Source organism: Phyllostomus discolor, chromosome 9 (assembly GCF_004126475.2).
Source record: "Phyllostomus discolor isolate MPI-MPIP mPhyDis1 chromosome 9, mPhyDis1.pri.v3, whole genome shotgun sequence".
NCBI classification, from domain to species: Eukaryota; Metazoa; Chordata; class Mammalia; order Chiroptera; family Phyllostomidae; genus Phyllostomus; species Phyllostomus discolor.
In genome coordinates, this window is record NC_040911.2 from 11147081 (window position 1) to 11167441 (window position 20361).

The following is a 20361-nucleotide window of genomic DNA, read 5'->3' on the forward strand; positions in this document are numbered from 1 at the left end:
GAGGCTGGGCGCAGCAGCGGCGGCAGCAGCAGCGAGCTCAGGTTCCGGCTGCTGACGCCTTTCCGGCGAGGTGCCATCACCACTACCCAAAAAAGACACGTCCCCAGAAATCCGGGACCACATTATGTCCTGCTAGATGTCACCTCCTGGCAGTCCCGGAGGGGATGGGTTCAGGCCATCACAAGGAGGCTTAGTACTAAAGAAAAAAGAAGGAAAAAAAACCCCAAAATCTCAAGGAGCCGGCGAGCATTAACAGAGACTGGGCCAGAGAGCTGGGCTCCGACAGCCTCTTTCTTCCGAGACCCACTCTGGGCTTCATGACTGAGTCTCACTGATGCCCCACAATCGAGCATCAGTTGGATGGAGATTAGGAACAGGCCTCCGCAGGGAAGGAAGGAAGCGTGTGGACTGTGACGTGTTAGAGGAAGCCATCAGCTCCCAAGCTTCATAAAGGGACAGGTGGACGAGAGGAGGTGTGTATCTCGTTCAGCTGACACCATGTGCTTGGGCAGACCGCAGGGACGTTTTTAAAGGTGTGGAACTCACTCTTAGGGACACTAAGGACATGCACATGCTGCGTAAACCCACAGGCACCAACCCCCCCGCCCCCCGCCCCAGAACCTGGAGACACATCCGTGAAGTCTTAAATCAGACAAGCCGCCACACGTGATGTAGAAATGCGCCAGCTTCCATAATTCTTTATTAAATATTTGACAAGTCGCATCACTTCTTTACAATTGACTTCATTTTTTCACGTGACTCTTTTGCTGTCAGGAAAACAAACTACAATTTCTCCTTAGCTCTCTCCAGAAAAATGAAAAGCCACAAGGATGTTGTTCTTAAACAAAACTGTTCCTGTGTGTATCAAATTCCACCGTATGTTAAAGTTACTCTGTTTGAGAAAATGAGCATTGTCCATAGGTGAATCTTTAAAAAAATTCAAAGTAGTTTGGTTTTTAACCACTGTATCAAATAGTACTTGGCTTTGTATTAGGAGGTGGGTTTATAAGAAAAAATTATGAAACATCGAGAATTCATTTGGAATGCTTGAAACTCTTTTCACCTTAAAGTCACTGTGTTTTTCCATGTTTCACTTGATCAACGATCCTGAATTAAGAAACGACAGCATATTAACACCATCTTCCGGGGGTTCCCTCAGGCTCCGAGGGTCAGGATTCTCAGGGTACGGCTCGGAGAAAACTGGAAGGGACGAAGCTCTCACTCCCTTTCGAAACCAGATTGCTCGAGAAAGGTGTAAAAATGCTATACAAATATATACATATATATTTGGACAGCATGTGTACGTATATGTGTTGTTTACATACATAGTAGTAGAGAAAGAACAAGGTTATTATGCTAGTTTTTACACGAAGGAACCCATGACAATCTGGGCGAAATCAGTCTCAGTAGGAGCTGCCGACCGGCTTCTACAGGAACACAGGTATCTGCGGACACAGGGTCACGGTCACGCGAAAGGCGTTCGATGCATCGATACAAGGTGGAGAGTGCAGTGCACAGAGGGCTGCGGCCAATGTCATTAGATTCCTATCGTTACTCCTTGCACACAGACGAACCGACAGAAAGACAAGCGCTTGAAACATGCATTGCTTTGGGCGTAACACCTTTAACGGAGGAGCGAAGTCTAACAAGAGGGTTCCCTGCGAACGACCACACAGACAGAAAGCTCTCCTTCTCTAGAAGACACTGCACAAGCTCACATCCTAATGCTACGGCAGTTTCTCCGACACACTGGAAACGCTCTGGTGTGTGTGCATGTATGCAAGTGTATGTACACAGTTCATTAAGGCTTAGATAAATTAAAAAACAAGTGGTCCAAAGTATATCACATTTCTCCCCAGTTTTAAAATCTAAAGTACAAAGTGGAGTTTATAAGGATTTTTAAAAACACATCTCAGACCTGAAACTGGCAGTTTTGACTTGTCAGGAAGTACCCCAAAGCCTGAATGAGACAGAGGTAGTGATCTCCTGGGGGTCAGGGAGGGAGTAGACCAGGCAGTTACCCTTGCACAGCAGCACCCCCTACTGGCAAGGCAGAAAACGACACCGGACAGCACGTCCCCTCCACTCCCTGTGAGTACAGGGGTGGCAGACTCAGGGCGAGGAGGGAACAGGCAAAGCAAGCACAGCGAGCACAGCAGGTAGGAGATGGAGAATTGATTAATGCAGACTTTTTCAGAGAGTTTAAAATTTCAGAGGTGAGAGACAAAACTTAGGAAAGTACTAGTCGAGTGTTTTTCAGTTAGGAACTGTTAGAACAACCAGTAATTTGCTGTGTATGAACTTGGCTTTCAAGGGAGGCAATCTGGATCTGGCACGAGCAAACAGCAACGGTACATGTCTATTTTAACCATGTGAAAAGTACAAAGTGTTTCCAATGTTTTGCAAACCGTTTCTCGGAATCTGTCCATTCCCTCACGGGGAGGAGTAACCCAGTCTAGCACTGGCCCCCGACCTCAGGCCGTACCTAGTGTCAGCTGCCAAAGCGCCCTGGCAACAGCAATCAAAGAATCATCTTACATCCTGATTGGGTAGAGGCCTGGCTCCAGGGAGGTCAATACGGGGAAATGTTTTGGGAGAAAGAGACGAGGGCACTGAAGCTGAATGTAACTTTCCAGCGGACAGATGCCCCCGTTTCCTGTTCCCATGGCAGCAGGCGGCACGGCAGCGCCCCATCAGAAGCTGGTCCTCCCACGGCAGACTGTCCAACGTGCTCTGCAGGCCACGAGAGGCAGGAAGAGAAACATCCAGGGCCGACACGGATGGTGGGGAGGGTTGAAGACTTTCAACATGCAGGACGTAAATGAACTCCAGAACTCACTTCCCAACCTCATGGAAAACTGGCCCGTAACTAGACCTTCTTCTAGGAGCTCAGAACACCAAAACCAAACCTGGATGAAAGTGATTTCTAAAGAAACAGAGGCGGTAGAGACCCTGGGCTTCAGAGTGGCATCACTGCTGAGGACGACTCGAATGGGCGGGGCGGGCTGCCTTGCACACCGGGCCTGCTGACCAGCGCGGGTGGGGAGTCCAGGAAAGACCCGTCATTCCCCCGTTCAACGGCACATTTTCTTTACTGCCATCTGTCGCTGTGTCTTGAAATGATGGAGCGTGGGTGTGACTATTTCAACAACGAGGGAAACACTGAGAATCGCTGAGAACAAGGGGCCCTCATTCGGGTTGAAAGCAAACAAAAGGGAACCCCAAACCCAGCACTCACTATGTGGCGGTTACTGAGACCAGGCATTAGGGAGCAGGGGGACCGAGCTGTTGTTCGCAATCACTGCCTTTCAAGTGTCCCCAGGGGTGACGTGTCGGTAATTCTCTTCCTGGCGCAGAAACGATCTTAGAATGATTTTTTCTTTCATAGTTTCAATACTTTGTCGAGCTTGCATTTAACAACCATTCTGATTTGGAATACACAGTTTAAAAATGACAGAGGAGCCCCAGTCCCTACAGCAGCATCGCTGGACTTCCCCTACAGTCTCGCATGATCCGTCCCGGAACCCACGCTGCAGGCTGCCCCTGGGCGTTACAGAGGTTGATTCTGAACTAGGAGGGGCCGCAGAGGTGTTTTTTTTGGGGGGGCGGGGGGAGCAGTGAGACATTTGTTATATTGGCCGGAGGAGAAAAAACATTCCCACCAACAGATAAAAACGATGAGTGACACTTTTTTTTTTAACTTCTCAGCATCTGTGCTTTCTGTTCACTATTTGGTATTTTAAAATCCATATGCAAAGGGAGCCCGCACTCAGCTCGGCAGAAAGCCACCTTGCTCTACGCACTGCAGACCTCAGATAACTCGTTTACAGCTACGAACACTCCCAGCTTCTCCCCAGCCATCAAAACGGAATTCCTCCCACCAAAAGGTCCTTCTTCCATAACACGTGGAGGCCCTAAAACCACCGTTTTTTTTGTCTTATTCCTGACTGGCAAGAGCTCAAATCTCTAGTGTCCCCTGACTGCCAGGACAGGGGCTGGGACAACACAGGTTAACAAGGACAGCAGGGCTGAGCCTGATCTCTCACAACACACAGAATTCTGCAGGAAATCAAGCTGTGTGGCCAAACTCCCCCGCCCCTACCCTGCGGAACAGCCTGAGCACGGAGGCTCAGACCAAGCCTCCCCACTCGGTTTCCACTAGCACAGGGCGGACAGGATGGGACAGCACTTGGCGAGGAAGGAAGCAGGCAGCTCGTCCCAGGGAGCAAAGCGGACAGATCAAGTGCACCTCAAATGCATCTTCGAGCAGAAATCGCGAAACGGTCGGTGAGGACAGGTCCATTGGCTGAGCGTTCAGCCAGATTTCGTACACCAGCAGCCAGATGTTGCCCCGGAAAAATGTGTGCAGGGGGGGGAATAATCGTCACATTCACTGTCCAGGGTAAGAGAAAACACAAGCCGAACCCGGCGTGACCTCCAGGTCGTACATAAAGAGCCCCGGGAACTGGTGCGGCAGGAACGTACACGGGTTACTGAACTACCATCAGGGAAGGCGGACAAACAGGAGGCTAAACAGATCTGGTTTCCACAGTTTCAAATCAAGCAGTGCCGAGTTCCGTTCAAATAAAGGTCTCTACTACAAACAGCAAAGAGGAAAATATAGTAAATGAAGGACTGTACAGCATCGGGGAGGGTTAAGAAATCTCTCTGGTGAGACATGGTCGCCCGGCCCTGTCTCACATGCGCGGGAGCACACGTAAGGACTTCCAAGGAGTAACAGTGTGGTTCCTTCATGTCACCATGAAATTGTCAGGCTGCGGTACAATGCTCCCAGCCTACAGCTATGATGCTAAATTTGTACAAAAAGAAAACCACACCCTAATATCCAGTTTGTTGTCATTCTGAGTATGGAAAAAAATTATCATTATCCCTAATGTTATATTTTAAACGCGCTCAAAGTCTGTAAGACGGGTTTTGGACAAAAATCGGTCTTCCAAGTCTGATAAAGTTGAGGGGTAGGGGATGTCAAAGTCCTTCAAAAATAAAAATGTCACGGACATTAAACCTGGTATGAAATTCAAATACAAAAAAAAAAAAAAAAAAAGCTCACTTTCCCAAGTACAGGACACATCTTTAATTGCAGTGAAATGAAATCGGAAAATCGGTCTAAATCATTTCCAAAAAGTAAACATGAGTTGTAATACTATACCTGCCGAGTGACTGATTCCGTTCATGGTCATTATAAAGTATGTAAAATGTTTATTAAGGGCTCTGCCTACAGAGGCACAACATAAATAGAGTTAAGTCCTCCTGAAATGTAATTAGTGTACACGTCAACCGGTTGATAATTGGCGGTGGAAAATGCAGAAACGGGACGTGGGCCTGGGTTCCCACGTCCGGGCGTGGGCAAGTCGCGGGCGAAGGCTCTGCTCCGGGAGGGAGCCCGCTGCACGACGCTCTCGGCCGTCGTCCCCAAAGCCTGGGCGGGAGATGTGAAGGTGCAAGCGGGGCTTGCTCGACGGACCACCACCCGGCGCGGGGGGCGCTTAATCCACCCCCTCGAATCCTTGCGCATTTTCCACGGCCATGAGAAGTTTCTCTCGTAAATCTTCGAAGGTTTCGTAGGGAGGTAAGTCAAGGCGATTGAAGCTGCAATGGCAACAGAGGCGTAGGTCAAAAGCCGTGTTCGTTACACGTCCGTTAGAACAGCATTTCTCGAGGGTCCGTGACCACTCTCCCCCTCTAATCTGACCCTGTAATTGCTGGGACGATATGAGTTAACACACATAAATACACACAGGATGCTGCTGGGAACACACCTAAGGAGGGTTGGCTATCATTAGCTCTGAGGCCGGGGGCAGGGGGCAGGGGTCAGTCTCTGGCCTGCCCCTAACTAACTGTGTGACTTTATTGTCTTGAGTGGGCTTCCACGTCTTCCTGCGAAGATGGGTGGGCCGAATGAAATTACTGTGAGAGTCGACAACCCAGAGCCGGTAGGTCTGCGGTTCTCAGTAAAGTGTAATTTTAATATCTAATCAGTGACCTCTGATGGGACAATGAAATGAAGGTCTTTACACATCGGACACGCAATGAGTGCATCTGAGAGATTTACGGAAGGTGCCAGCGAGAACCAGACCTCCCAGCCCTTGCTTTTCCGGAGAGTCAGGTTTGCATTCCGAAGCGTAACTAACTGTGTGTGTTTCGGACTCTCATGGAACAGGGCAGACAATGACATCCACAGGGTCGTGGATGTGCCAGGCTCGTCCCTGTGCTGCGTGTACCTCACTCTGCAGAGAAACCAGAGACGCGCCTCCGTGCCCTGCATCCCGAAGGCTGCCGCCTGCCACCCTGAGTCCCTGGGCTGCGTGGGCCTGCGTCCAGCAACCTGCCCTTCCCTGGCCGCCATCAGACAGGTGCTAAGTTCCAGGCACTCATGGGTTACTGCTGGCCTTGGAAGCCCTTTTCAAAACCATGCTGCTTCCACAGGGAATTTCATCCCGAGTTCTAAAATGCCGATTTCAAGGTGGAGTAAAACCCCAATCTGTTCCCAGTGTGGGAGCTGTCATGCCCACGAGCGGTGGCTATTAGTAATGAAGTCTCTGCTTCCTGGAGTAATCAGGGAAGAACCGGGTTTGGAGGAGGAATCCCCCACGGCACGTGGGGCTTCACCCTGGATGTGCCAGCCGCACCAGACCCGCTTGGAGCGCGGCCGGAGCGTGGTGAGCATCGCCGCACACTTTACGCTTCCCTCGGCCGCACTGGCACTCCCGCCTCCGCGCTGTTTGCGGGCAGGAACACGGCGTCATTCCAAGCCTCCCGCCCAGCGGCACTCGCAGTGAGGTGTGTAAGCTACGGTTTGTGGACAGGGGTGTGCCACTCACCACGTGTGAGCTCTGGGCAGTTTGTCGGGGCTCCCCCATTGCTCTATTGTAAACAGCTGAGGACCGTTGGAACCTAGACAGAGAGAAGAAACGTGAGTGCTCCCGGCGCGTGGGGTTAGTGCATGACCTGAGACGCCATCAAGGGCTGCAGCACCATGTCTGCCGTTTCCCGGGGGAAGCGAGAGGTCTGCACAGCCTCATGACACACAGGCCACGGCACCTTGGGGATGGAACCGGCCAAGTGTGACAGACCCCACAGCACATTTGCGAGTTCAGGCTGCTGCAGCCTTTCTGTGGACGGAGGCTGGGGCGTTTAAACCGAAAACTGCCTTGGGGGGTGGGGTGGGGATTAAACGTGACCTTTAAGATGACGAGTAGGGTGATTTAAAAACAAAACAAAACATCTACAGTAAGCATTGAAGAGCTCTGCTTCCTGGAGGTGAGGAGTCCTTGAAACGAGGAGTTTATAACCACATGGATGATTCTGCAAAATCTAGTTCTTCAAGGTAGACCAATAAAACAAAACAAAACAAACAAAAACAAAGAGAGTGGGAGGGAGGGAGAGACCGCATCCTGCTCACCATACAGTTCAGCAAATCCGTTCATAGGCACCCGGGACGTCCCCGTGACGAACTGCAGCAACCGGATGCGCTTCTCGGCGTCCATCAGCAGCACGGCCTGGAAACAGAGGCAGAGTCATCTGCTGGCCCCCCGGGCCACCCGGCATGTGCTGATGGAATGCCGATGGGTGGAGCGGACCGTGTTTATGTGTAAAACTAGACAGCTGACTCTGAAAATGGTCCTTTCTTAACTTTTATTTTTTAGCGGCCGCCACAACACTGGCCTCTGTCTTAGAGAGTGAGGGATCCCAGTGTCTCTTTGTTCTTCTGCAACGAGTCAAGATACATGGTACAAAAAGCAGCCTCTTTGACAGCACCAGGCTCAGGTGTCTGGGTGTGAGACGCCGGTGCCCCCAAGAGCCGAGGAGGTACCCACAGGGTGCGGGAAGCGTCCAGCCCGGGGGGAACCTGGGCCAGGAGGCGGGGTTCAGACTGTAGACAGGCTGTCAAAAAACAATACTTCACAAAAAGAAACAGACGGAGGCAACGATAGGCTTCTGAAACAATCCCTGTAGCTTACATATCTGAGTTATTGCAGGAGTTGAGTTGGCTTTACTGATAATGTTACCTGAACTGCTGCTGCTGCAAAAAAATTCCAACTCAAAACCAAGCAAGGCTTGGACTAGGATTTGAAGATGCTACTCTTTTCTCTTTAGGTCTATTTCTGCTGGCACTTGAAATATTATTAAAAATAGATGTTAGAAATTAAAACAAGGGGAATGATTTCTTATCTTTGTCAAGCAAATAATCAGCTTTTCCCCCCTGTAACTGTCCTTTTAAAGTCAGTTGATTGCCTCTCCCTTAGACATGTTCGCCCTCACTCCCCATCTCCCCAAAGCTAAACCAAATGCAAACACGGATTCTCAGTAGTAAATCAAATTTCATTGTAGGCAGCTTTCACTGAAAGATAAAGACCCAAATGCGTGTTGGAATTCACAACAACAAAAAAAAGTGGGAAAACAATTTTTTAACTGAAGATGGCATCTCGGAAAAGTCAGGGCCCAAGCACGGTTTTGCCCTGAGAGGCCCCCCAATTCTCATTTACACTTTGGGGGGTACGTTCCAATTCTCGAATCCAGGTGCCTCCCCTTTCCGAATCACCCTACTCAGCAGGTCCTCAGAGAGGAGCCAGTTGAACCGGGAGGTTAAGGAAGGACAGCCGCCCGTGGGGGAGTGGCCTTCCGCTCAAGCCCGCCTCTTCTCTCGGCCAGCCACTGCCCCCGTGCTCACAGAGCCCCAGCTCCCTGTAGCCGGACTACAGTGGGACTGTGGGGAGGGCAGCAGAGCCCTTGGGCCCGACCCAGGGAGAGGCGCAGGGGGTGGGCCCAGAGGCCCGGACGCACCTTCCAGAACCACTGGATGACAGGATGGTTTGGGCAGTAGCCATTCTTGTAGATGGTGTGCTGTCTCCAGTCGTTCACGTCCACGTCGCCGAGGCCGCACATCAGCAACTGGGAAGGAGAGACCCCCGCTGTGAACGCTGCAGGAACCACACCTCAAACACGGCCTTTCTCGGGGCCGGCAGGCTGACCTGCACACAGCAGTAACCTGGCAACTAACGCATCCAAACAAACTCGGGGAACGAGTTCCAAATGTCCCTTGCCACCGCAGACCACAGGGACAGGGTCAGTAACAAGGGGCCCCATGTCTAACACCCATACAGACCGCAGCACTGCACAGTGGGAATAGAAGCTGCAGACGGACCATCTCTCTCCCTCCCTGTACTCCGAGCAGAGCTCATCCGTTTTCTTACGCCCCACGCGAGTCATCTCATGACTCTGCCATTGCCGTTCTGAGAGGCGATCTGTCTCAAAGCTCGGAAACCTCCCCACCCACGGAAGACTGAGTGTGTCATGACAGCAAGAACTCATGTCCCCCAAACCAACCGACCAACCCAGGGGAGGGCAAATCGTCCATCCTCCCAGGAACCGGTGGAGGCAGACCTGTGCTCACGCAGTCATCAGTTCCCTGCCTTTGCGGTTAGCCTGGGGCTGCGTTTCTAATCGCCCAGCCCTCCTAGGGGGATGGTTTCCTGTGGGCATATGAACAGGACATCCTATAGGGGGACTAACTAAAGTAAAGGAAAGGGGGCAGAGCCAGACGCCTGGAAACTGGAGCCCCAGGCCCAGCTCTGCCGAAGCCTCGCTGGGGAAACCGGTGAGGTCACTAACTTCTTGGCATCATCTACTCGAACTTTCCACACTAAGACAACAGACCAGGAAGCCAGTCTACATGGAATGCCTCTTTGGATGTGGCTCAATCGGCCAATGGAAGCCCCTCAAGAGCTTCTGAGCAGACACAGGCTGACAACAGAAAAAGGGTGCGAGGTTCCTTTGCTTTTTACAGGGCTCGTTCTCATCGGCCTCAAGGAAAGAGGAGGAAACAACTGGATGTTAAACTTCCTGTTGTCTTCCGACCTTGACAGACCTCTGCCAAGTTCACCGAGACACCTGTCTGACGGCCCCGGTAGACACCCAGCTTACACCCAGCTCCCGCCAAATCTGAGTGTGGCTGCTGGGGTGGACGTGTGGAGGTGCAGCCGGGCCCTGGGAACGGGGTGCTGCCGCCCCAACAGGTGTGCAACCTTGGCTTTACCAGGGACAGCACTTCTCCCCACCTGGGGCAACAGGCCACAAGCCCCACTCGGCTCAGTGGGCTTCCAGGTGTCCCGCATGTCCCAGACTGTCCTCTCTGGGCAAGGAACCTGCAGGTGACTCCTTCTGCTATTTCCTGACCCCCCCACTGGCAAGCAAGCCCCTTAACAGACACGTAGCAGAATTCACCTAAGCTGACTGCCCAGGGCACTGTGGATCAAAGAACATTAAAACATTATTGAGCCCTGGCCGGGTAGCTTGGTTGGTTAGAATGATGCCCTGATACACCAAAGTTGTGGGTTCGATCCCTGGCTGGGACGCATATAAGACTCAACCGAGGAAGGCACACATGGGTGGAACAACCAACTGATGTCTCTCTTTCTCTGTCTTTCCCCCCTTCCTAAGAATCAATAAATAAAGAAATAAAATATCATTTATGAAGTGATGAGAAACTTAAAAGAAATCTACTTCACACAAAATGTTTACAATACCAACCTCCAGCTCGTTTTCATCAAAAATTTTAATCAAATCAATAGGCAGCAGTTCTGTGAATCCCTGAAAGAAAACAAAAAACAAAGCAATCACCCTAAGCACCTTTTTCCTCGAAAGCGAGAAATTTCACAGAAAAAAACAAACCATTTTTTTCATTAGCCAGGAAAAATAAGTTCTTTACTATGATTTATACACCAGCGATAGTAGCCATAGTTGTAATTCTAATAAAAACGGCCTAGTCACCATGGAAAAGCGTTGGGAAAAATTAGGATCTAGAAGGCCAAAGTACGTGAGTAATGCTCAAGCCCTAAGAAAATACGGGTCGCTGTGAGCAGGCGGGTCGCACAGCTCATGTAAGACGCAGTGCGGTGACGCAGTGCGGTGAGCCAGTGTGTCCCGAGACACGTGCATCACAGACGTGCCAGAGAACGTTAAAAAATCAGGCACTGGGATGTGAGAAGCAAAGAAAACTGTAAGCAAACGGAAGGAAAGGGTGGCCGTACACTCCTCCTGCCCTGGAGACTGGTCGGCGGTGTGGGCTGCGCCGTCCTGGCCTCTGCGCATGTGCCCTACCCCGTGCCCGGCTTTCGGTGGACGACCCTCCCACGGCGCCGCCCTGCAGAGGACAGCCGTCCTCCCTCCAGCGGTGAGCAAGGTGCAGGCAGACCTCTTGGCAGGCTCAGCTTACCTCCAAGAAGGCGTTCATTTGCTTCTGGACCCTGTTCACGAACCTCCACTGGATGACTAAGCTGCGGGAGGAAACGGAAGAGTATTTAAGCACCTTCGCCATCGCTTCTTTCTTCATAGCTGTGAGCACGTCTCCTCGGACAGGGGCGGGGAACCCCCGCCACAGCAGAGGAAAGCGGGGTCCGGGGCTGCAGCATGCACTGCTGGTTCGTGAGTTCTTTCGAGAGTAACTAAAACACACGGGGAGAACTAAAATCTCACGGAGGACGTGAGAGGAATGCTAGATTTGTCCCCGCTACTCTCTAGAGCGAGGCTTAGTTTCCCTAAGTTGCTTTATAGATGCGACTACATGAAGAAGAGGGGAAAGGTCATGGGTATGAACGCGTAGGTGTTTGTGCAGAACAGGTGCACACACATAAACTCACATGTATACACACCACCTACATATATATGTGTACACACATTTTTAAAGGGAGTACAGCACACACATTTTATCAAATGGCATTTCACTCTAGGATGCACTGTACCTCATTTCAACAATGACACAGAGTCTACCAGCAAACTGAGTTACACTGATGCTTCAGTATGGAGGATTAGTCGTAAGACCCTTTTATGCGACAGGTGCACCGAAACCATCTGCCCCCGGTAACGTCTAGCTGCAGCCAGTGTGCTGCCAGGCGCAGCGACTTCAGAGACCTGCTAAGGCGTTCTGTTGTGAGACAGCACCAGGACCTTGTCACGTTGTCCACGGCTCTCACCTAGGAGGTGGCACCATGACCGTGGCCGGTAGGACCAGCCTGCTCCCACCGGCTCAGCCCCACCAGGCCCGTGGAGGTGCAGCCGGCAGCGCCATGGCCCTCTGCAGGCCGCAGGGGACGCAGGTGTCAGGGAGCAGGTGCAGGTTTCTATCGCCCTTGTCTCGGCGAAGGTAGCTGCGGCTCCGCCCAGCCCCACTCCCACCGAGTCTGAAACCTCCGAGAGTTCACTGTGAGGAATGATGCCCAACATGTCCGAAGCCTCAGCCTTCCGACCCTGGTCACCGGAGGGACTGTTTTAGAGTCCATTCAAAGCCTGCACTTTCTGAGTGAAGACGATGGTGTCTGCCAGGGTGTTGTCCGCTTGCTGAGATTCTCCAGGTTCAGAACAAGTGTGACAATTAGTGCAAACAGGTAAGAAGGGTGGTATCTTCCTTCCAGTTTGAAGCTTTAGTGTAAATCATTTTGCTGGTAGACTCTGTGTCATCGTTGAAATGAGGTGCAGTGCATCCTAGGGTGAAATACCATTTGATAAAATGTGTGCTGTACTCCCTTTAAAAATGTGTGTGCATATGTCTACGTAGGTGGGTGTGTATACATGTGAGTTTATGTGTGTGCACCGGCAAGCTTTAAGCTTGTGAGTGGAGGAGGAGCCTGCTATGCATCAGTCCATGCTTTGTCAGGGTCTCTAAGTAGAGGCTCTAACACTCCAAGGTTTTTCTTTGTGGATTACACTAAATTCCCCAAATTACGTCCTCCTGACCAAGTAGGTTGAGAAGAGAGGAGGGGCCCAGCTCGTTGAGAAGGAGCACTGAATGCAAACCGGGAGCTCAGGCTGAGGCTGGAACCTTCAAGATGAGCAGAAACTAGGGCCTGGGGACCAGATACGCCTGCCTTGACCTCATCCCCGCTCTGGGGCTATCGAGGGCAACCTGGCAGTCCTTGGAAGATCCCAGAATTGCGTACTTGAACTGCACACATGTACCAAAGGGGAAATTGTAACGTACCCAGCAGAGAAAGACCATCTGCCTCACGTAAACGCCCCAGGGTTACTTAACAGCTGGATTTCCAAAGGGCTCAACACTGTTCCACGAGCCGAGGCTGAGACCGGGTTCAGATAAGTACAAATACCAGAAACAATTTATTGTGTTTGCACGGGCTGCGTTTTCCTACCCATGTTCACTATTTCCCTACATTTTCATTATGGAAAGAAAGCCAGGAGAGAGACGAATACTTTATCTTGGGTTCTTCCTAATTTTACCCCACTGGCCATTGCCATTCTCAACTGCAGCCTCCTGCTCTGGAAGAGTTTTGTCACACTGCTCAACGGTGTCCACCCCTCCCTCCACCGGTCCCTTACACGGCAGCTAGCTGAAGTCATGTTCCAAGTCAAACGTCCCACCCCGTGACTCAACTTCCCGCTCGCCCACACCACAGAGGAACCCGGATGGTTGAAAACACGTCCATAACGTGCACGAACTGTTCTTACAAAGGCAGGGGCGGCAACCTTGCACGCCGTGCCGTTTGATACAAGGCCGGCAAGTGCATGTACGTACTCGATATACTCCCGCTTGTTTTCATTGGTGACCATGATTTCGGACCCGTTGGGCTTCAGATCCACTTGATACGTCTGCAATTACAGAGATAAAACCACGGTCACCGTTAGGAAGTCATCCTGCGGATTATCACTGAGGAATGATGTCTTACTACGAAAGTAGAATTTATCCGGAAACATTTCCCAGGAAACAGGCTTTCTGTACAAGAGGCTGTCTAATGAGGTTTTTAAGTTGTTAGGATGTTACACATTTAAGGATGCTATCATGAGAGGCAAACTGTTTTATGATTATTTATGAGTTTTAATTATTTTTCATACAATAGCAACAGTGGAGAAGAACAATATTTTTCTTCTGCTACTCACTTATCAAGAAATTCACTACGTTAACAGAAAAGGGAGGGCATGCCCACCGAGACTACGGAGATCCAAATCCTAATGCGGTTTGTTTGTTTCTGAAAATTGGATTTTATGGGGGAAAAAGAAAAAAGCTGTGTGGCATTTCCTTCAAAGAGGCAAACACGGGAACTTAAAAAAACCAAAGATGCTAAAGTACTGGCCGAAGGGACGACGGACGTGATCTCAAAGGGCGAAGCAGCTGAAACCAAGGCGAGACCTCTCCCTGCGCAGGGGGCCGGTGTGGTGTTCTCTCAGCGTGTTACCAACGGCCCGCAAAAGGGGAGGGGGAGGTGAGGCTGGCCGATCTACACACAAAATGTCTCTTCTCATAGAAACTTTGGGGGGAAAAAAAGAAAAAAAACCCACCACTCCCAGCTCTCCTCCTCAAAGACAATCATGTTAGTATAATGGTGGGATTCTTTTCCGTCTGTTCCTATGCACACCCGGCTGTATTTGGATTTGCACACACGGGTCACTCAGGGGTGCCTTATGCCACACGCCTGAGGAGTCTGCTAAGGGGCCGGGTCACAGTGAGTCCACTGGGCGGACTGGGGCAGACAAAGGGGTGGCCCTCTCCCCGCAGGCTTGGTGCTGCACGAACCCCGTGGGGTGGGGTGGGCCCCCCAGCCTCCCCTGGCAGACATCGGGACGAGTGACTATGGGGAGGGTGTGGCAGCCTGCCTGACCACCTTCCCCATTCCTTGACTGGGCCTCTGAGAGCCCCTAATGAGGCTGCGGGTCTGGTCCTTCCCAGCTTCCGCCAGGACCTCCCCCTGTCCCTCCCTCTCTCCTCTGATGGCCAGGTTTTGTTTTTTCACGCACTGCCTTTCCCCAACCCAGGGTTTCTCAGCCATTTCTCATTTACGCCCCTAAAGAGCTTTTTCAGACCGCCCCCTCCATTGCCCACTTTCTCCCACGAAAACATAATCAACAGCTCCTCACCCCACCTGTGCCACAGGCGCCGGCCCTTGGGATGGCCACAAAGCATGGTAACGGCGGAGACATCTTTGCCCCTCGGGGCGACGCTGCCTCAACTAACACACATGCCTGGCCCTGCGGGCTTTCCCCACGGGGCTGCTGCCCCTGCTCCGCCCCTGCCCACCGCACAGCTTCCCAGAAGCCCGCAGCCCCAGTGCCGTCCAAAACAACCAACTCAGACGCTGCTTTGTGAACTCGAGACAAGAACTGCCACTTATCGCAGCTCTGAAAGGGGCCTCTTCCTGGTGGGTGGGTGGGTGTGAGTACACAAGCACACGGGTGCACAGTTCATTCTTTCCGCTTGGCACAGGACGGCTGTTCAATTCCCGTATTTAAAGCACTCCCAGTAGGTCCCAGAAACCAGCAGCTCTGGGTTCTCATCAACCAGAAAGAAAACAAAATCCATCCAAGCATTCGCTCAGTAAGCACCAGCCATGTGCTGAGCGCTGGAGACTCCCAGAAGACCCCCAGGGGCTCCCAGGAGACAGGGAGTCAGGGACGGTTAGAGGACAGCCCGACTGGGTTGTGGGAGAGAGAACGACAGTGTGCAGGCGTGGGGCGGTGCGGCACAGCCAGTGACACGGCACGGAAGCACCTGTAGGGACGCTGGTCCAGGCCCACGGTGGCTGTGGAGGAGAGAGGAAGGGGGCATCTAAAAGCTAAGGAGAAAGGCGGGCAATGCTGTGTCCTGAGCCACGCCACAAAGGCCTAACCCACAGCGAAGGTTCCAGGACGGCCGGAGAGGCACTTCTGCTCGAGTAGAAGGGTGACGCGTTCCTCTCTGCTGTTCAGAACTATCGCCCACGGGGCATGCGGGTGGGGGCATCCGAGAAGGGCCTGCGGGTGGGGGCAGGCACAGGAACCAAGGAGACCGCAGAGCCTGGGTGCTGACAGGTCATAAAGAGGAGGCTGCGTCAACAGGATGGGCGACCAGCTGGACGCGGAAGCGTGGACGTGGTGAGGAGGAGGGGAGGCTGAGAGTAGAGGGGACGGTGGTCCTGCAGATTGGACCGGAGTGGGTGTGGGGGTGGGAGGGGCACTGGCTCTTGTTCGGGGACCAGAGGGCTTTCAGGAGAGCGAAGGGCTCAGGAGGTGGGCAGGCCAGCGGGAATCTGGAGACTAGAAGAAGGGCGAGGGCTGGAGAGGAGGCTTTCAGGTTTAAGACAAACATATCCTACAGAACTTGCGGGTGATGATGAAAATTCCAAGCAGGTGACTTTATCTTTGACCTTGACCTTTCTGATGAACCCAGCCTTAATGACAGTGTGGGCACAAGGCACGAAGGAAGGTGGGGAAGCCTGAGCCTGCTGAGCCCAGGAGGCAATTTCATCCTGACAACAGAACCACTAAGCAGAGAGAAAACCAAAACCAAAACCAAAACCAAACAAACAAAAAACCCCAAGGCCCCGCCTAGACACCACCTACTCCTGGTCATGTATTTACATCATTAAGTAAACACGCTATTTTTTGAACCTAAATTCGAAAACCAAGGCCCAAGCATTTATGTCCAGATTTGCTTTAGATTAGCAGCAGGTGCCAGTTCACGCCTTAGGATTTCTGCAACTTTGCTGGAATGGGGGCTCTGTTTCCTGGAACAAGAATATAAGGTGCTGATACAATGAGATGTTTATTAACACCTACAGCTCCTGGCGGTGGTTTTGAATTGTCCAGGAAACACGTGTCACGACCTGCGCAAAAGCAGAGACATCCTGAAAGCTAGAGAGCCGCTCCCAGGGACGGCCGGACCCACCTGTCCGAAGTTTTCTTCGTCAATGCAGAACATGAGGTCCAGTTCAGTGGGATCGTTTTCCAGGATCCACTTCAAGGAATTGTAATATTCACTGTCCTACAGAAATGACACGGGAATTAAAAGGAAGCTTTTTCTTCTCAAAATACAAACTTGTTTTGACACTTGTTTGACTTTAAATAGTTAAGTCCTCCTACTATAATTCCATTCTCATCAGTCAACAATTGCACTAGGCACTAACACAATGTTTTCCACTCCTCCCCAAACCTACTGTGCTTATTTCGTTTAAAACAGAAGCCAAACACATGTTTTAGCGGCAACAGGGGTTTGCAGTTGAATCCTGTCCTGTGTGAAGCGCAGGGAACGCGACCTATACCGGATGGCCCTCAGCAGATCTCACTGTTGCGCATGTAGAAGATGAATGTAGCTCCTATCTTTTAAGAGTGAGAACATCAAAGGGCAATAGGGAGAATGGCTTTAAGTTCCGCCTCTTTCTGGGCTTTACCGTCCTCTAAGTCAGTGTAAGCACACAGCGAGGACCAGGCCACGAGTGTAAGGGCCTGGCCTGCCCACTTGCAGGGACCCCGGTGCTGGGACAGGAGGCTCTGAGAAGGACAAACAGAATGTGTGCACCCTCTGTCAACCTGCGACGTGGAACTCATTCAGCCTTTATGAGACATGTCTGTGGTCCTTGCTGCCTCGCTGTACCATCATCAAAGCATCAAGTGCAAGGCAAAGGTGAGAGCTGGAGAGAAATTTGACCCTGGTTCTGTGGATGAGTCCCCCAGCCCTCCTGTGGAGAAGCCAGTGAGGGGGCTCAAGGTCCCTGCCAGCATCCTCCTCCCCTTTCTCACACACGGATGCTGCGCAGAAACGGCTACCGGGGATGGTCAGCAATGAGAACATGGGCTCCCAGGCCCAAGCACAGGAGGGACACAGTCCACATTACGGCAAGGCCAGGGGCTTCCTGACTCAAGGGACAGGAAGTGACGTGGGACCGGAGCTACACGTACTCCCATGGACAACGATGCTTCTCCACGGCCCTGCGTGAGTGTGCCGACGCTTGTGCAAACTCCCCCACGCCTGGAGGCAGGCAGTGGGGGCGCAGGTAGATGAAAAGAAAAACAGAAGCAAAAAGTAGATTGCGAAACGCATATCAATTCCTATTTGTACAAAAAGTCCTTTTGGCTGTAAAACGGCCAGCCTCTGTAAAAGGAGTCAAACGCAGCATGGAAACCCGAGTCCCCCGACACAGGAGTTTCAATTTCTAACGCGTTTACTCCCCTCCACGTGCAGTGGTCACTCGCCCTTCCACGTGTACACCCTCCCCTTTATCTACCGTTTTGTTCTGCACCCTTGACGTTTTCTGAGCTCAGAGAACAGAGGAATAGCGGATGAATCTCTAAACGTTCAGTATCAGCAGTTTTCGATGGAAAACAAGGGCTGCCGTGAGGTCTTCAGGGGACCCTGGGACTTCATTTGGTCACACCAGCCCCGGGGAAGCAGAGGCCACTGAGGTGTGGGCGTATGCAACCCGCGGACCCTGCTTCTAGCTAGTGTGAACTGTGGCTTGCTTATTGGGAAAATGAGGGAGATCAAGGAAATTCTGAAATGGTAAAATGTTCCCTATTATTCACACTCATGGCGACACCCATAAAAATGGCTGTGACCGCAGTGCAATTGCAGTGGCTGTTTCATAAGGCGCGAGTGGCCCAGGTGCCCGGCGGCAGGGTCTGCCTTTACTCACCACAGATTCCATGTCGTTCAGGGTTATCTGCTTTCCCAGCATCATTTTGTAAAACGGCCTAATGAAGAACCCTAAAATACGATGAAAACTGCATTAGTTTCACATTGTTGATGCCACCGTGCCTCAGAAATGAAATATAAGATGAACATGCCTTCGATTTGAATGAGACCAGGACAGGACAAGCAAAGACTTTTGACAGTAGTTTGTGACCAAGCAGATGAGGGCCTGCCTTTTTTTTGGGAGGGGGTGGGGGGCAGTTAGTAGGGAGGGCAGTCACTCTAACAGTGGTGGCAGGGAGGTCGAAAAGGCTCCTGGGGGGTGACAAAGAGGCCTGAAGGCCCACAAGGATTCTGCAGTGCAACAAAGGCACATGAACATGGGAGAGGGAGCATCCAGGCAGAGGGACAAGAGTGGGACCCGTCAGTGGTTTGTGGGGTGGCAGCACAGGGACTCCTGGGGAGGATGAGCCCAAAGGGCACTGGGGAGTGCTGGCTTGCATGGGGTGTGGGAGAGTTTGGGGTGCGGGAGAGTCTGGGCAGCCGCCTCGGTGAGGGCAACGGGAGTCACTGAAGGCCAGGCGGAAACTCCACCTGCATTTTTAGCATCGTGCTAGGGCAGGAATGGCGAGAAAGAGCAGAAGGGGACAGGACATGAGGGAGAACACTTAGAAGGCTGTGCCATCTTCCAGGGGAGGGCCGAGGAAGGCCTGGGGGAGGAGATGGCAGTGAGGATGGCCTGCCCACCACACGGGGCCCCCCAATCCACCTTGTCCACGGGCAAGCCAGCACCATGCGCCTCCTCATTGGGGGCGCTGGAACCTCAGCCCCGCCCCCACTTAAGCAGTCACCAGTCCCCTGTAACAGATTCCTATCTGCACTGGCTCGGGTGGTCCCGGGGCTGCAGACCCAAACACCTCCCGTGCCTGGGGAGGTCGAGGATGAAGCCGACACAAGGATGTGTGGTTGCGCGTTTGAGAAACAGGACGCTGCTGACCACACATGCCTGTGGGCGCTCCGGCTCTCAGTTCTGCTGCAAATCCCAGCACACACTGGTATCCCCTTCTGCAGCTGTCTCCTGGGCTCCCTGTCTGTTCTTGCTTTTCTCCACCACTCCCTCCAGGAGCCTTGCCTCAGCCGGCCCTTGCTCTTCTGCAACAGTCCCAGCTTCTAAATGCTCAAAGCCCATCCTGCTAGCAAGGTGTGCCTAGTCCTGAAAGTGTTCCTGACCCTCTGGCCAAATCAGGGTCTCCTCAGAGGACTCCTGAGCTCCCTCCTGCTGGACCCCATCCCTGGGAGTCCTCTGGGGTTTGCTTTCCCCCTAGGTTACAAGTTCACACAGGTCAGGAGCACACCTGACGCTCCTCTGTATTTCCCTGCAGCCTCTAAAGCGCGTCTTCTCGCTCGGCAGAAGGTGTATGGACTGACTTTCTAAGAGAAGGCTGAAGTGAACTGGAGTAGTTGCAATAATCTATGGCGTGACTTCAACACAGCAAGTGAAAATATATTCACACAACACATATATGTAGAAAGAGTGAATGTAGTTTCTTTCTAATAAAAAAAAAAGTGCTTCTGTCCCCAACTAAAAGTAAAACATTGAAACAGAGGATCCAAATCAGCGAGGCCCTGGCTGGCATAGCTCAGTGGATTGAGTGCTGGCTGCGAACCAAAGTATCGCAGGTTCAATTCCCAGCCAGGGCACATGCCTGGGTTGCAGGCCATGACCCCCAGCAACCGCACATTGATGTTTCTCTCTCTCTCTTTCTCCCTCCCTTCCCTCTCTAAAAATATAAGTAAATAAATCTTTAAAAAAATCAGCGAGTACCAGCAAAAACACACTGAAGGAAAAAGTCAAGAGGGGGCACCAGTTATGTGCTGGACTGGCTAAGGTTCCCAGATGTGGTCTCTCTCTACAGGGACCGCAAGGTCAACCTCAGGTCTTACTGTCTTCC

The 20361-nt window shown here is 51.9% G+C and overlaps 1 protein-coding gene across 16 annotated transcripts in view; it reads right to left on the reverse strand.

Annotated features, from left to right (window-relative positions):
• Positions 1-672: 672 nt before the first annotated feature.
• The window catches only part of NEDD4L (NEDD4 like E3 ubiquitin protein ligase), a 301195-nt gene continuing 281506 nt past the window's right edge, over positions 673-20361 (reverse strand). For all 16 annotated transcript variants that reach the window (XM_036010086.1, XM_028523927.2, XM_036010084.1 and 13 more), the window contains 9 exons: positions 18414-18484; positions 16670-16765; positions 13547-13620; positions 11237-11297; positions 10552-10611; positions 8806-8913; positions 7424-7520; positions 6843-6915; positions 673-5610 (listed from right to left, as the gene is read on the reverse strand). In XM_036010086.1, the coding sequence (XP_035865979.1) occupies positions 5508-5610; positions 6843-6915; positions 7424-7520; positions 8806-8913; positions 10552-10611; positions 11237-11297; positions 13547-13620; positions 16670-16765; positions 18414-18484 (743 nt within the window). In that variant the 3' untranslated portion in view covers positions 673-5507. The remainder of the gene's footprint in view (positions 5611-6842; positions 6916-7423; positions 7521-8805; positions 8914-10551; positions 10612-11236; positions 11298-13546; positions 13621-16669; positions 16766-18413; positions 18485-20361) is intronic.